This window comes from Oncorhynchus tshawytscha, linkage group LG05, assembly GCF_018296145.1.
Source record: "Oncorhynchus tshawytscha isolate Ot180627B linkage group LG05, Otsh_v2.0, whole genome shotgun sequence".
In the NCBI taxonomy this organism is placed as follows: Eukaryota; Metazoa; Chordata; class Actinopteri; order Salmoniformes; family Salmonidae; genus Oncorhynchus; species Oncorhynchus tshawytscha.
This window is the reverse complement of record NC_056433.1, coordinates 61,332,940-61,351,300: the sequence shown is the minus strand read 5'-3', so window position 1 is coordinate 61,351,300 and position 18,361 is coordinate 61,332,940. Positions and strand designations below refer to the sequence as shown.

The 18,361-nt window shown below is 44.4% G+C and overlaps 1 protein-coding gene across 1 annotated transcript in view; it reads right to left on the bottom strand.

Annotated features, from left to right (window-relative positions):
- LOC112251038 (inactive N-acetylated-alpha-linked acidic dipeptidase-like protein 2) overlaps window positions 1–18,361 on the bottom strand; it is a 276,294-nt gene that overhangs the window by 169,715 nt on the left and 88,218 nt on the right. The window contains exon 2 of the mRNA XM_024421688.2: window positions 7,866–8,367. Coding sequence (XP_024277456.1) covers window positions 7,866–8,367 — 502 coding nt within the window. The remainder of the gene's footprint in view (window positions 1–7,865; window positions 8,368–18,361) is intronic.

Below are 18,361 nucleotides of genomic sequence, written 5' to 3'. Positions count from 1 at the left end.
TGGCGCTCAGGGTTCAGCTCCAACGCCGCTCTCCCTGCCACAGCACAGCTGCAGTAAAAGCCTCTTTAGAGGGGGGAGTACAACCCTGCACATACTGTACTGTATTCCAGGAAGTCCATTCAGACCATGGCCCTGCAGTGAAACAGCGAGAACCTCTAGTATGCCCCTTTCCTTTCCTGGCCTAGAGTTAGGCCATGAAAGGATTAGACAATTTACCCACAGTGCAGTGGAGTTGTTCGTTGAGACAATACGTGTCACTCATAGTAACTGTCCAGTGGCCCATTGACTACAGCAGCCCATTGACTACAGAGGCCTATTGACTATTATCCGACAGTGCTGGAAAATAAACCAAACATGCACAGTGAGCACTGCCATGCTGAGCAGCCTGCTCCCTGCTAGTCACTCCCTATATAAAACTCAAAGCATTGTCATCGTTTACCTCGGCATGTTCAGTGCTGTTTTTCATTCTAATGTAGCAAAGAGTGGATGATTCAATAAAGAATGTCTGAGAGGAAATTCAACACTGGCAGCACAAATGATTCTGTATGGTAATCAACCTGTTACTTTACATCTGGCATACGATTATCAGGTATTCCCTTATACAGTAGTTACCCAGACATAATGCCTATGTAATGCCTAGCGGTTAAGAGCGTTGGGCCAGTAACTGAAAATGTGCTGTTTTGAATCCCTCAGCTGACTAGGTGAAACATTTGTTGGTGTGCCCTTGAGCAAATCACTTAACCCTAATTGCTCCAGGGTCGCCTTCATGAATGGCTGATCCCTGGCCATAACCCCACTCTCTGAGGGTGTCTCAGGGGAATTGGGATATGCAAAAAAACATTTTATTGTTTTTAAATAGGACAAATGTAAGAACCCACCTAATTATTTTTATTAAGATGGTAAATGCAAATAGATGAATTCTCAGTTGCACTTGTTCAAAGATGTATTCCTACAATATATTTGAGACAGTGCCCTCTAGTGAAACTACCTCATTATTCCCTGTATAATACTTCTGTATGTCAACTATCTCCCCTTTGGGATATAGCCATGTTGTTGTGTGGAAGGGCACCTAACAGAAAGAACTTAGGATAATATAGTGGCAGAGCGGTCTGTTAAGGCTTGCTGGGTAGGGTGCACCTCTCTGTGGATAAAACAATTAAGCTAAGAGGAATGGGTGGCAGGCAACAACATTTTTCTTAATGGAAAGAAGTCCATCGATCTAAGAATCTGCTTCTCCAAACATGCTCCACTAATCTCGGGTAGACAGGCTGTTCCAGTTGTAACAAGCACAAAGAAATCAAGGCTTCCACATGGACAACCAACTCAGTGGGGACCAACACATTTACAGTACCAGGCAGTGACTTGTGGATATCTGCACCACTCTGATCTAACCATGCCTGGAGTATGCCAGTGTGTTGCTGGTAGTCTGCACAAAAAAGCAACAAGCTGCACTGGACAGGGTACAAAAGAAGGCAAGCAAGATGATAACAAAAAACAGAGACATCCCACTGACCCTCCATCACTACAGTCACAGGATGAGCAAGCAGCAGTAAGATTGGTCACCAACCTGACCACCGTCTACATAATTTTCGTCCACAGAGACAGGGAGACAGCATTGGCAGTCCTCTGCATTCAGATAATTTGCTTCATTAACAAGAACTTCATCCAAACCCTTTTTAACACTTAAAAGAAAAAGGGGGTTATAATAAAAATGGAAGTTAAAACCATTGACGTCATCATCTATTGATGCACTGAGTGTGTTGAACATGACAATTACACCATTTTGATTGACAGGGGCATTGACTGCCACAGGAAATAACAGCAATCAAGTCATCCCTTTTTGTAAAAAAACATTGTCAGGACAGCCTCCCTTAACATACTTTATGGATGTCAACTGACAGAGGGAGACAGTAGCTGTAGTAGGAAAGAGGAGAAGACAAAATAAAATACAAATGGGAAAAGATGTTCAGTTTGAAAACATAACACTCAATGCCCATCATAATTAAAGAGTATTCAAACAGATGGTACATATGATTATTTATTTTTTATTATATTTTTTCTCCCCAATTTCATGGTATCCAATTGTTAGTAGTTACTATCTTGTCTCATCGCTACAACTCCCGTACGGGCTCGGGAGAGACGAAGGTCGAAAGCCATGCATCCTCCGAAACAGCACCTAACCAATCCGCACTGCTTCTTAACACAGCGCGCATCCAACCCGGAAGCCAGCCGCACCAATGTGTCAGAGGAAACACTGTGCACCTGGCGACCTGGTTAGCGTGCACTGCGCCCGGCCTGCCACAGGAGTCTCTAGTGCACAATGAGACAAGGATATCCCTACCATCCAAACCCTCCCTAACCCGGACGACGCTAGCACAATTGTGCGTCGCCCCGTGGGTCTCCCGGTCACGGCCGGCTGTGACAGAGCCTGGGCGCGAACCCAGAGTCTCTGGTGGCACACCTAGCACTGTGAAGCAGTGCCCTAGACCACCCGGGAGGCGGGTGAATACAGATATTCAAATCTAGTATTTGATGTTTGTAATTAGAATAAGTGCATTCATCACCAAAATATTCAGAACTTTGTCATTTGGTTTCAATTGTTTACGGTGAATCATGAATGGTCATTCTATAGCATGGCGGCCTTGGCACTGTAAAAATAAGACCAGTAAATGGTGCATCTAAAATGGAGAAGAATAAAACATTTATCCAAAGTTTGCTACTGTATGTGTAAGAATCACCCCAGCAGTGTCACCCCAACACAGCGGTGTAGAGCTAGAACTGTCATTCACTCAGTCATCGTGATACCTGAGCTGCATTGGGACCTGCTTTATAAAAACCTCTTTTTATATTGAAGAGTGAGATCTCAATAAAATATATCCCCAACCGTTTGGCTCCGTTCCCCCACCTCATTATTATTACTCATTCACTTTTGAACTTCCACTCACTGGGATGGATTACAACTGTGATGGTGACCTTTGACTTCCAATGGACAATCAAGTCTGACTATGATCACAAAGATGGTCATCGGGAGACTTAGATCTAATGACCTCCTCTATCCCATGATGCACCTTCACCTTCATATCATTGTATTACTAGTCAGAGACTATGGCTGGCACAATTATGTGAAGTTTAGCCGATATACTAAAGGTCCAATTGAAGTTGCACAATTTGTTAAGTAATTGCCATCTGTAATGTTGTCTGTTCCAATTCTGAGGTACAGTAGATTATTAAATATTGTGCTGTCATGCAAGGAAGGGCTGGGCTACAGGAGTAGGGCAGAGGAGGCAGAGTGAAATACGACTGCAGTGTTGGAGTGTGGCGTACAGGAGGCAGGAGGGAGACATTACCTTGGTGTCACCCAAAACGATCTAATGATCAAAATGACCTCAGCAGCCAGAGTCACTTTGGTAATCTCCTGCTTAATCACTGTTTGTTTTAAATGTCATGGGCTCACAGTGGATCCATCCGGCATGGCTGATGGGCTGTGGTTCTGACTCCTGACACCCGTAGCCTACTGCTCCCTTCCACCACAGAGACAAGCTCCCTAGTTTAATTGCTTTTCACAAACCAGCACCCTGGGCTTCACACTCGTGGACGTTTGGTTGGACTGAGCCAAAGTCGTGCATGCAAGGGCTCATCCTGCTAGTTGCCATAGCAGCAATCTGTTTCCCAAAGTTGATTTTCAAGTTCTTCTTTTAAAAACAAATTTCACTGCTTTTAAAAATCGACCTGAATTGACCTGAATGGTGGGGGAGATGTTGGTAATTGCTGGTGCTTGTTGAAATATTGGGAGCGCCAATTTGGCTTACAATACTTTCAAGTCCTCATTATTTCTACACTCTTGCGCTGGAGAGAGTTTGACCAATCTCTGTCCTGTCTCATCATGTCACTGCCTCCCTCGCTCATCAGATGACTGCTATACAAGTTCCATGTTCACCAAATGGACGCTGTTTGACATTATTCTACATCTTGCTCCACCAGGAAGTAGGAGCTGTGCCAGGAGAAAATACAATGCCATTCAAACATACCATTATCTATCTGTCTGCTCAAATGCAGTTTCTCTTTAAGAAGAAGAAAGTGCTGTCCTGTTGTCCTGGGAGTGACAGTGGGACTAGAGTAGTCTCCTGCTTATTGATGGCCATTGTAATGCACCACTATTAATTTTGTTTCACACCCCCCGGGAATATCAATTTCATTCTACAGCAATCGATCTCAACTTGTATCCTAACAATGGGTCTTAGCCTTGAGTGAGCAGTGGTCGTACAGATTCAGCAGAAGCTGCATGCGGGCATGCACACACAGTCTCTCATTCTCTCTCTTACATACACAATAAACAGACACAGCTCATACCTTACTGTCACGCCCTGATCTGTTTCACCTGTCTTTGTGATTGTCTCCACCCACCTCCAGGTGTCACCCATTTTCCCCATTAGTCCCTGGGTATTTATTCCGGTGTTCCCTGTTTGTCTGTTGCCAGTTCGTCTTGTCATGTCAACCAGTGTGGTTTTCCGTGGTCCTGCTTTTTCTTATCTCTCTTTTGGTAGTCCTCCTGGGTTTGTCCCTTGCCTGCCTTGACTCTGAACCCGCCTGCCTGACCATACTGCCTGCCCTGACCTCGAGCCTGCCTGCCACTCTGTACCTCCTGGACTCTGACCTTGTTCATGATCTTTTGCCTGTCCATGGCCATTCTCTTGCCTGCCCCTTGGACTAATACATATCAGAGACTCAAATAATCTGCCTCCTGTGTCCGCATCTGGGTCTTTCCCTGTGCCTTTATACTTACAGCACACTAAGAATTATTACAGCACAAAAAAGTGAAACATTGGGCATGCTGAAATACAGTACCATACTATGCACACTATACTGTATCTGACCATATATAACATCATTCCATTTCTTTAAATCTCCTTTTAGATTTGTATTTACATCCTACATTATTCGGTATACCAAACATACTTTTATTGATTTAAGTGTCACACTATAATAGCTGTATGCCGACTTGGCAATGGTTCATGTTGACAACCAATTAGGTCATTATTCAATTCCCATGCACCTCAAGCATTTCCCATATGACACTATATTCCCACAACAATACTCTGTTCTTTTTATTCAAAAGCTTTCAATCATAATGAGATGTCTGTTAAAGAATGCATAATATCCTCACTAAGTCTAGGTATTCTACCAAAGGAATGTTACCAGTCCTATCACCAGGTTATAATATAAGCCCCAGATGACCTTGTGGTGTAGTCCATTCAGAGCCCCCACAGTGGAGAGAGATTCATTAAGAGGGAGGGATGGAGGGATGGAAAGAGATGTATTCTAGTCAGAGCTACAAAAGTCCTAACACCCGTGCACAGGTCTATGGAGGTGTGAGTCTCATTTCTGGGCATCGTTCTATATTTTTATAACTACGAACACAAATGTGTTAAAGGTAGATAAGAAATATGTGGTACAATAAGACTCTTACTGTATTTATTTGTCATATTCTAGCTGTAATCAAGATAACGTTTTGCGGCTGCTCCACCTGTTAGAGAATCAGCATCATTTTTAAACGCTGCGCTTACTCACAAGTTTCTCCTGTTGAGTTTATGATTGGCACCCTACCAGCCGGGTTAATATGGCTCCAGTTGATGATTAATGTAAGATTGTCTATATAAATTCAATTTGGGACCAAACCAAAACAGACTACATTTGCACAGAGAAACAGTCTGGCTTCATCTTTTCATTCAAATGGGTCTGTCTCCATGGGGAATAAAAAAAGAACTGACAATGTTATGGGCAATCTAGGTCAATGACACATAACACCACATCACACAATATCTTTATGAGCCCAACGGTGGTAGAAAGCCATTCTTCATGATGGGCACACACTGGTTGAATTAACATTATTTTCACATAATTCCAATGAAATTACGTTGAACCAGCATGGAATAAACTCTGAATTACCGTCTGTGCCCAGTGGGTAGCTACAGTATTTGGCCAGGCTATGTGTACTGTGTTCTGGCCTGTTTTAAAAGCTGCCACCCATGTTTGACACTAAACCTAGACAGTTTGTAGCCCCGCTCTCTGTTTGGAGATGGAACTGACCAGGAGACCAAAGGTCTCTAGCAGTATCTTCTTAGGTCTTCCAGAGCTCTGTTACAGTAATCAGTATGTCCAAACAGTTTTTCTTTTCTTCTACACAAACCATCCTTCCTTATCCGCCTGGAGACATGACCCTTAATCTGACTTTGGGATTATTTATTTCAATTGGTGAGGATGAGAAATTCTCCCAACATGCTGGACTGTATCAATTACAGGGCATAATTAGTGAGTGAGTGTCTTGGGGAGATAAAGAATAGCATTAGAGAGACACAAACAGAGGGAAATTGACTTCTTCCAGGGCTTTTCGGCTAATCCAATTTCACCGAGACTGTTTATGCGCCTGCACGTTTCTTTGAAGTGTAAATGGTAAAAGAAGCAAACACATACAGTAATGAGCCAAAGAAATATCAACGTCTCAGCATAAGAGTCTATACAGGGGAAAACAATGGGCCTTTTGGCAGGAGAAAATGCCCAAACATCAGACTATTACATACTGTTGTTCATCATAGCACACTAAATCCCACCCTTCTATTTATGTATAGTCAATCACCAAGCACACAGTACTCTGACTAAATAAAGTTAATTGTAGTCTACTAGCCTCCTGCAGAAATCAGAGTGGTCACAAATAAAGTGGAAAGAGCTGAGGCATCCAAGCAGGACAGAATGCCGTTAGTTAATGTGGGAGAATTACTGAGGATAAAACCATTTCACGTAACTATTTTATTTTATTTTTGAAACTTTCTGAGCTAACACAATATCCCCTCTCCCCATAGAGCATCAGTTTGGGAGAGAGATTGCAGGATTCCCTCTGTTGCATAGCTGCAGGAAGTAGGGGTGCTGAATGTGCTGAAGAACCCCCTGATTTAAAAAAAAAGTGTTATTTTTCTTCACAAAAGTAGTGCACTGGGCCTTTACCAGTCCCATATTAGCGGGCTGATATAGCCCCCACCCCCAAACAGGTAGTTCATCCAAGGTATGAACTATGAGTTGGTGGCTGAATGCATGATCATAATGTTAGTTGAGGTTACAACACTGTGTCTTTCTCCAAGAGAATCTGGGCTCTGCTGTTGGCCCTGCCGCCTGAAAAATAAATGTGACTAAATAAATAATAAATACACTAAACTGCAAAGCCTGTTTGGGAGTCAGATTGTCTCAGTTCAGTTGAAACTGAGTTATCTTTCTGACACAAATATACATGTATTCCATGATCCTTGGCACCAAAACAATATCATGCCACCAGAGGTTTGTCGGCATTTAATTTAACATTACTACCTGCTTGGGCCCTGTCCCCGCCTGTCAGCTATACACAGCTGGGCATGGAGTGAACAAGGCCTTCTTGTCACTAGTGGGGATACAGTGTGCTACAGTGTTTGGCTGGGAGACTGTCTTTGCTAGAAGGATGCAGGTCCCTGAGAGACTGTTACAGAAAAGCCCACATCTGCTTCCTAAGAATGTCTAACTTTCACTCAGACAGAGAAAAGCTTTCAGAAGGGCCCGCAGGTTTATTGGCTGAGAGATCAGCAGCAAACAATGTGCTCTAAATCACCTTTGCATGACCTGGGAGAGCCTCCTTCTCAGAGAAACACTTCCAAATGAATGTAATTTTCATGCAAATCATCTCAGCTCGCTACTTATTGTTCTGCAGCTGCGCATAATGCCTCCACACTAAGAAGATGCATTACCTGTAATATTATACACTCTGTCTCTAAACGATCTGCAGGCATTGAGGCAAAACAGAGAATTACGGAGTAATTGGTGTATGTGTGAAAAGGCCTACCTACCTGTGCAGAGCCTGGATCTTCTCAGCTGTGATGTCCCTCAGCAGCTCCTCCAGGAGGTCTGTGTCAGTGGGGGGTTCAGGGGTGGGCTTGTCCGTGCTGTGGGCATAGTGGCCTATCAGTAGCCCCAGGATAAAGAGCCCTACACCTGCTAGCAGGTACTTGACCAGGCTGCAGCTGCTTCTCCGCTGGCCCTTGGGTGGAGCCCTGGTGAAGTGGGAGATGTAGTTGGGGTCCTCCTGCAGCCGCTCAAACCTACCGTGTGGTGAGACGGACACAGAGGGCTGGATGGGCTCCAGGTCTGGGTCTGGATCAGCACGGTTGGAGTTGCCCACGGTCCGATGCTCCACACACTCCAGCTGGAAGCGGTCCAGGCCTAGTCCCGGGTCCTGTAGCTCCTTTTCCATGTCCCACTCCAGGTCCAGGGCGGATGCCTGCAGTTCCTCCCGCTCCAGAGACCCTGTGTGGGCCGCACGCACCTTCCTGTATGCCATGCCTTCAAGACCTGGATACAAACAGATTATACAGAGGTCTCTGTTATTATCCCAGGTTAAAAAGAGCACTGCATGAGGGGTTGGTTAACAGCTAATCAACCAAATTGATGAACTTAACCTTTCAGTATATCATACAGACTTACACTGAGAGAGCCTGTGCAGTTGGACCTATGCACTGCATTACCACTGACGCGCATGGCACACACATTGTTTCCTGGGCTTACATCACCATAACAATTCAAAGGTGATGTATTTATGTGGCCCAGGGGTTGAACTCCAGCGCCCTAACTAAATAGTAAAGAGCATTCCCACAAAACCCAATTAGAGCATGCTAAGTTCACTACAGCTGCTGAAGCAGATCATTAAGGGAGATGACTGAGTGGGATCAAATTCATAAAACGGAGTCCAGTGTCTTAGTATACCATCAAATTTAACTGTCCCTTTTACTGACACTGTTATCAAACTCCAAACAGAAGCCCAATCGATAATAACCAAAAAATCCAAACTGCCGCCAAACTCAAAAGCACACCAAAGCCACTTATTCTTTCAAAGACATTGCTTTATAGACTTTCTTTAAACAGACATTAGAGTGAAATCTGTTGCTATGAAAGTTATATTGCACCACCCTGAGCAGCAAGAGAACACTAAGTGATCTCTCTGAGCAACACTTTTCTTCAGTTTCTCTGAAGAAAAGAGAAGAAAAAATGTATAATTTTAATATGGTCCCTTTCACATTGTATACTTTGCAGTCAGAATGGTCATTTAATTTTGTGTGGGTGTTTCAGGGAGAGGAGGAAGAAAAGCTTATTCCTTGCTTAAAAAGAACATGCCTGGATCTGACATCACGTGGCTGTTTGGGGTTTTAGGCTAGGTTTCAATATAAGCACTTTGTGACATCTGCTGATTTAAAAAGGACTTTATAAATACATTTGATTGATTGATTGATGGTACGAATGCAGCATAGACAAAGGCCTGAGAATTTCCCCACATCAATCTTCAATGCGCCACTAAATGTCCATTATTTCTGCACAGAGTCAGATAAAAGATTCCCTCTCTGCCAAGGGACAAAGTTAATTTTAATATTGACCCTTGTCAACCAATAGTTCAGAATGCACACGCACGCACGCATGTACACACGCACACACACACGCACACACGCACACACACACACACACACACACACACACACACACACACACACACACACACACACACACACACACACACACACACACAGTGCCACTCCCCACCCAGCCTTACCCCATGTGGACTGGCATAGTCTACTGCACATATGGTGGTGAGGGGAAACAGCAGCTCTCCCATGCAGAGTGACAGCTGACATTTAATCACAGGAACACCAGCGATTTAATGCCTTTCAACTCTCAGACAAAGCCATCCATTCTAATACTGTCTTTGACTTTTCCATGAAGGATGCCAGACTGACACCTCACATGGTAAGGTATATCAAATAAATGCTTAGCATTTTATTAAGTATCAGAAAAATAAAGCCACGTTCTTGAGCATGAGTATTTTATTTAGCGTTTTATTAGGTGCCGTGGTATTGCTGGTTCTTGTTAAAATGTAAAGAGACGTACAGTACATAACCAACCTGCTAAATACCTGCAAATCAAGTTGCTATTGCTTTCTTTTATTCATAGCACCTTTTTTTCTAATAAGTGTGTATCTAGAACCTAAAGTGGTTCTTCGGCTGTCCCCATAGTATAACCCATTTAAGATCCCTTTTTGGTTCCAGGTTCTACATAAAGTGTTCTACATAAAACCCAAAAGGGATCTCCCTGGAACCAAAAAGGGTTATCTTATGAGGAGAGCCGAATAACCCATTTAGAACCTTTTTTTGTGTGTATGTATGATCTATGAACTATGAATTGCAGTCATTTTTGTAAAATTGCGCACAAAGAAATGGCAGCGGTTTTACGGGCGCCTAACCAATTGTTCTATTATGTGTTTTTTTCACGTTATTTGTAACTTATTTTGTACATAATGTTTCTGCCACCGTAACTTACGGCAAAAAAGAGCTTCTGGATATCAGGACAGCGATCACTCACCTCGGATTAGACTAAGACTTTTTCTTCAACAAGCAGGACGCACAGGATGCACTTCAGACACACGACAAGGCCAACATCCCCATCATTGGCAAGAGAAAGAGACGTAGGTACAGAGGACACAGAGCGGGGTGCCTCGTAAGGATCCGCAGACGGCGAGTGGGAAAGCTGCCGTTACCGCCAATATTACTTGCCAACGTGCAATCATTGGACAATAAAATAGACAAGGTACGATCACGAATATCCTACCAACGGGACATCAGAAACTATAATATCTTATGTTTCACGGAATCGTGGCTGATGAATGACATGAATATTTAGCTAGCGGGTGTCTTATGATAAACTGTAGACCACACTATTTGCCAAGAGATAACAACCCAACCCTCAACATAATCAAGACAAAGGAGATGATTGTGGACTACAGGAAAAGGAGGACCGAGCACTCCCCCATTCTCATCGATGGGGCTGTAGTGAAGCAGGTTGACAGCTTCACATTCCTTGGTGTCCACATCAACAACAAACTAGAATGGTCGAAACACAACAAGACAGTTGTTAAGAGGGCACAAAAAAGCAGATTCCCCCTTAGGAAACTAAAAAGATTTGGCATGGGTCCTCAAAAGGTTCTACAGCTGCAACATCGAGAGCATATTTTCAATTATGGCCTAGGAACAGTGGGTTAACTGCCAGAACGACAGATTTTTACCTTGTCAGCTCGGATCTTGTATGTACATATCCCAACCAGAAGCCATGGATTATAGGCAACATCCGCATCAAGCTAAAGGCTAGAGCTGCCGCTTTCAAGGAGCGGGAGACTAATCCGGACGCTTATAAGAAACGCCGCTACGCCCTCAGATGAACCATCAAACAAGCAAAGCATCAATAGAGGATTAAGATTGAATCCTACTACACCGGCTCTGACGCTGTTTGGGTGTGGCAGGGCTTGAAAACTATTACGGACTACAAAGGGAAACCCAGATGTGAGCTGCCCAGTGACGCGAGCCTACCAGATGAGCTAAATTCCTTTTATGCTCGCTTCGAGGCAAACAACACTGAAGCATGCACGAAAGCACCAGCTGTTCTGGATGACTGTGTGATGACGCTTTCGGTAGCCGATGTGAACAAAACCTTTAAACAGTTCAACATTCACAAAGCCGCTGGGCCAGACGGATTACCGGGATGTAATCCAACTGTCAAGTGTCTTCACTGACATTTTCAACCTCTCTCTGACCGAATCTGTAATACCTACATTTTTCAAGCAGACCAACATAGTCCCTGTGCCCAAGGAAGGGAAGGTAACCTGCCTAAATTATTACTGCCCTGTGGCACTTACATCGGTAGCCATGAAGTGCTTTGAAAGGCTGGTCATGGTTCACATCAACAGCATCCTCCCGGACACCCTAGACCCACTCCAACAGATCCACAGATGACGCAGTCTCAATCACAATCCACCCTGCCCTTTCTCACCTGGACAAAAGGAACACCTATGTGAGAATGCTGTTCATCGACTACAGCTGAGTGTTCAAAACCATAGTGCCCTCAAAGCTCATCACTAAGCAAAGGACTCTGGGACTAAACACCTCCCTCTGCAACTGGATCCTGGACTTCCTGACGGGCTGCCCCCAGGTGGTAAGAGTAGGCAACAACACGTCCGCTACACTGCTTCTTAACACTTGGGCCCCTCAGGGGTGTGTACTTAGTCCCCTCCTGGATTCCCTGTTCACCCATGACTGCGTGGCCAAACACGACTCCAACACCATCATTAAGATTGCTGACGACACAACAGTGGTAGGTCTGATCACTGACAACGATGAGACGGCCTATAGGGAGGAGATTGGAGACCTGGCAGTGTGTTGCCAGGACAACAACCTCTCCCTCAATGTGAGCAAGACAAAGGAGCTGATCATGGACTACAGGAAAAGGCGGGCCGTACATGCCCTCATTAACATCGACGGGCTGTAGTGGAGCGGGTTGAAAGTTTCAAGTTCCTTGGTATCCACATCACCAACGAACTATCATGGTCCAAACATACCAAGACAGTCGTGAAACCTTTTCCCCCTTAGGAGACTGAAAAGATATGGCATGGGCCCCCAGATCCTCAAAGGTTCTACAGCTGCACCATCGAGAGCATCCTGACCATTGCATCACAGCCTGCTCGGAATCTGACTGTAAGGCGCTACAGAGGGTAGTGCGAACGGCCCAGTACATCACTGGGGCCAAACTTCCTGCCATTCAGGACCTATATAATAGGCGGTGTCAGAGGGAAGCCCATAAAATTGTCAGAGACTCCAGTTACCCAAGTTATAGACTATCTATCTCTGCTACTGCACAGCAAGGGGTACCGGATCGCCAAGTCTAGGACCAAAAGGCTCCTCAACAGCTTCTACCCCCAAGCCATTAGACTGCTGAACAATTCATAAAAATCGCCACTGGACAATTTACATAGACACCCCCCCACACTGCTGCTACTCGCTGTTTGTTTGATACCTATGTATCGTCACTTCGCCCCACCTACATGTACAGATTACCTCAACTAGCCTGTACCCCTGCACACTGACTCAGTACCGGTGCCCCCTGTATATAGCCTCATTATTGTTATTCTTATTGTGTTACTTTATTATTACTTTTTATTTTAGCCTACTTTTAGCCTATATTTTCTTCTTCTTGAACTGCGCTGTTGGTTAAGGGCTTGTAAGTAAGCGTTTCACGGTAAAGTCTACACTTGTTTTATTCGGCGCATGTGACAAACAAAGTTTAATTTGATGGATAGTCACTTTAACCATTCCTACATGTACATCCTACCTCAATTAGCCTGACTAAACGCTGCCTGTATATAGCCTCGCTACTGTTTTTTACTGTCTTTTTACTGTTGTTTTTATATCTTTACTTATATATTGTTCACCTAATACCTATTTTTTACTTAAAAATCACACTGTTGGTTAAGGCCTGTAAGTAGGCATTTCACTGTAAGGTCTACCTACACCTGCTGTATTCGGTGCACGTGACAAATAAACGTTGATTTTATTTGTCATTTTGACTGAAATCAAATGAGACAACTGATAATATGGTGAATGTACAATAGCTACCAACACGTGATCATTAACCTGATTGCCAAGGGCAGGCATGAAGACATCACAACTAACTGTGTCTGGTAGTCTTCAGCCAACACATTCAAATGGCATCACACTGGCCTTAACATGGACATTCTAGCATTAATACTGAAATTAACTGTTTATCTACTCATCTATTCCTGTTCAAGTTATACAAAAAAGAACAACTCAACAAGTGTTTACAGAATATATTGTATATGTGCAGTAGCCTTAGTAACTATAGTTCTTATAATGCCCTGATAGCACTCTATGGTTAACCTTCAGGGCACACAATGGAATACAAATCTGTTTGTGGATCAGTGTTGGAGAGGGGAGAATAATCAAATCAAATCAAATCAAATCAAAATGTATTTGTCACATACACATGGTTAGCAGATGTTAATGCGAGTGTAGCAAAATGCTTGTGCTTCTAGTTCCGACAATGCAGTAATAACCAACAAGTAATCTAACTAACAATTCCCCCAAAAAACCACTGTCTTATACACAGTGTAAGGGGATAAAGAATATGTACATAAAGATATATGAATGAGTGATGGTACAGAGCAGCATAGGCAAGATACAGTAGATGGTATCGAGTACAGTATATACATATGAGATGAGTATGTAAACAAAGTGGCATAGTTAAAGTGGCTAGTGATACATGTATTACATAAGGATGCAGTAGATGATATAGAGTACAGTATATACGTATACATATGAGATGAATAATGTAGGGTTGCTGAGGGTAACCCTCTTCTTTAACTTTCAACCCTTAGATGCCATTGACAGAGAGATTGAAAGAAAAGCCCAAGACCTTTCTTGAATGCCTGTATCTGTAACTATATTATTCATTAATATAATTTCCATATGTTTCAATACTGATGAGATACTGAACAAAAATGTAAACGCAACATGTAAAGTGTTAGTCCCATGTTTCATGAGCTGAAATAAAAGATCCCATATATGTTCCATATGCACAAAAAGCGTATTTCTCTCAAATATTGAACACACATGTGTTTACATTCCTGTTAGTGAGAATTTCTCCTTTGCCAAGATAATCCATCCACCTGACAGCTGTGGCATATTAAGAAGCTGATTAACAGCATGCTCATTACACAGGTGCACCTTGTGCTGGGGACTTCACACTGCCATTGAAGAGGAGTGCAACAATATTCTACAGGCCACAATCAACAACCTGATCAACTCTATGAGAAGTAGATGTGTATGTGCAGCATGAGGCAAATGGTGGTCACACCAGATACTGACTGGTTTTCTGATACTCATCCCAACCTTTCATTAAAGGTATCTGTGACCAACATATGCATACCTTTATTCCCAGTCATGTGAAATCCATACATTAGGGTCTAACTAATTTATTTCAATTGACTGATTTCTTTATATGAACTGTAATTAGGTAAAATCCTAGAAATTGTTGCATGCTGCATTTATATTTTTGTTCATTACAGTAAAAGAGAAATGTGTGTGTGTTTGTGTCCGTGTGTGGAGTAGGTTATTGTGCGTGGGCGTGTGAGTGGGTGAGAGAGGGAGAAGGTGGGAGGAAGAGAGAGGACAAAAAAAGAGAGTAAATATTTCCCAGCACAGTCCTGCCTACCCATCATCTCATTTGACATGACCTTGTCAGTTGCCGTAGTTACAAAACATGAAGCCAGCTGTCGATCAGTTTAGCTGTTAAACATTTCACAGAAGGGCAAAGAAACTGGAGAAAGGTGACGAGGAAAACTTAAGCAAATTATTGCCATGGAATACCTACAACTCGCTGCACAACATAAGCAACACACAATGCAAATGCTGTTGCCAAATAAACAGCAAACTCTATTTCATGGACAGACACAAATGCCAATTGTAAGTGTAGTAAGTATATGCTTGGTTAAGAACTACTGTGGGCCAACAGTGGCTGGAACTAATGCTGCACCAGCCTGGAGGAATAAGAGGAAGCATGGCTGCTGTGCTGTTTTGCTACAGTACTATTCATTTAGAACCAGCATCTGGCCCAGCTCTCAGAATATGTTACTGGCCTGGGCCACCAGGGCAAGCCTTTATTTTTATAGTGCTCATGAATAAAATATTCCATCCCCAGGGTGTGGCCCAAATAATTCTACTTTATGGATCTCTGCATTAAATCTCAATGTACAGTAGATGGGGCATCTCTAAGAATGCTAGACAAGAAAACAATAACATGCACCACATACATTTCCTCAGATCTGAGCCTGTTTTCTGCTCTGAAATCAGAAGAAAGTCTTACCTTCAAATCAACTCATAGGTTGGACATTCTGGTATTATTATTGGTATTGTGTGTGCGCCACGCTCAAGCATTTAATTGTATTTCTAATTGTTGCGGAGCCTAGTGTAGTAGTTCCTTGTACACACAGAATCCATACATAGAATACTTCCATTATGATGTAATTCTAGAAAATTATTATGTGCAATATCTTTTTAGTTTTTTCAGCTTTTACAGAGACGGATAGCTTTGTAAATGTAAAAAATAATAATCTCATCAATGTGTCATGACTTCTGCCGAAGTCGGTTCCTCTCCTTGTTCGGTGTTTGGCGGTCTTCTAGCCATCGCCGATCCATTTTTCATGTTCCATTTGTTTTGTCTTGTTTTCACACTCACCTGGTTTAAATTCCCTAAATTACATGTTGTATATTTTCCCTCTGTTTTCCCCCATGTCCTTGTCGGGAATTGTTTGTTGTATGTATTGGTGCCATGTATGTTATGATGTGCGATGGGGTTTTACCAACTTTCTTTATGTTGTATGTTGGTTTTCGGAGTTTGTAAACATTTATTAAATAACTCCGTTTATACCAATTTCGTTCTCCTGCGCCTGACTTCCCTGCCACCAGCACGCACCCCATTACAGAATTGCCGACCACTCATGGAGTCAGCAGGAACAGGTGCCCCTGGTATAGGGGTTGAGGAGCGCATCCAGAAGCAAGCTAAAGTAATCCACCATCTCAGCGCCATCATGGGTCAAGTTATCCAGACCCTGGACCGTTGGGAGAGACAGGGAGGTCAGCCAGCACTTTCAACCATGCAACCTGAACCTCCACTATTCACTTCTTCTGCAAGCGGTCCCAGTGGGATAAGTCTCACCCTTCCCGGGGAGTATGATGAGACAGCGGCACGGTGCCAGGGTTTCCTGTTACAGCTGGACCTATACCTGGGCACCATTTATCTAGCTCCCTCGGAAGGGAGAGGGTATCCGCCCTTATCTCGTGCCTCTCAGGGAGAGCTCGCCATTTCCGGCGGGTGAGCAGCGGGTGAGTGCCTCTTCCAGCTGAGGCAGGAAACGAGGAGCGCCCAGGAGTTTGCCCTAGAGTTTAGGACCCTGGCTGCCGGCGCGGGATGGAACGACAGGGCCCTGATCGACCACTACCGTTGCAGTCTGCGCAAGGACGTACGTCGGGAATTGGCCTGCAGAGACACCACCCTCACATTGGATCAGCTGGTGGACCTGTCCATCCGGCTGGACAACCTGCTGGCTACCCGACGACATTCAGATCAGGGTCTGGTGGTTCCATCCCCTCGCACCCCCTCTCCTGAACCTATGAACCTGGGAGGGGTGGTGTGTAGGAAGACCAGAGGGGTTCCAGTTCGTGCACCATCTGTGGCCGCAGAGGGCACACTGCCGGTCGGTCCCACTGGGAGTTGAGGCAGCAGGCAGGGCACTCTGGCGTCACCCCAGGTGAGTCTGCACCACTCTCATCCAGAGTCCTCTGTTGTCCAACTGTTTGTACCTGTTCGCTTTCCTGATTTTCCCACGCATTCCCAGCATAAGGCGCTCGTCGATTCAGGATCAGCTGGGAATTTATTGACAGAGGGCTCGCTCTTAGTCTAATGATCCCAATTGTCCCTTTGGCTAGACCTTTCCCATTTCCCGCTCGGGATAGTCGACCATTGGGGTCTGGGCTAATCAGGGAAGCTACTATCTCCCTGGCCATAGTGACGCAGGGGAGTCACGAGGAGAGAATCAGTCTCTTTCTCATTGACTCTCTTGCATTTCCCGTGGAAATGGGCCTTCTCTGGTTAGCTCATCATAACCCCACTATTTCATGGCAAGAGAGGGCTCTCACGGGGTGGTCACGACAGTGCTCGGGGAGGTGTGTAGGGGTTTCCGTTGGTGCTACTACGGTGGAAAGCCCAGACCAGGTCTCTATTGTGCGCATCCCCCCCGAATATGGCGATTTGGCTCTCGCCTTCTGTAAAAAAAGAAGCGACTCAATTACCACCCCATCGACGGGGGGATTGTGCGATAAATCTCCTGGTAGACGCTGCACTTCCCAGAAGTCACGTGTATCCCCTGTCGCATGCGGAGACAGTGGCTATGGAGAGATATGTCTCTGGATCCCTGAGTCAGGGGTACATTCGGTCATCCACTTCACCCGTCTCCTTGCGTTTCTTTTTTGTGAAGAAGAAGGATGGAGGTTTGCGCCCAGGCATTGATTATCGAGGTCTTAATCAAATCACGGTGAGGTACAGTTACCCACTACCTCTTATCGCCACGGCGATTGAGTTAATGCATGGGGCGAGCTTCTTCACAAAACTGGATCTCAGGAGCGCATACCACCTGGTGCGTATCCGGAAGGGAGACGAGTGGAAGATGGCGTTTAGTACCACCTCAGGGCTTTATGATTACCTCGTCATGCCGTACGGGTTGATGAATGCTCCATCAGTCTTCCAATCTTTGTAGATGAGATTTTCAGGGACCTGCGTGTATACTCCGCTACACGCACTGAGCATGTGTCCGTGGTGCACAAGGTACTTGGACGACTGTTGGAGCATGACCTGTACGTCAAGGAGAAATGCCTGTTCTTTCAGCAGGCCGTCTCCTTCC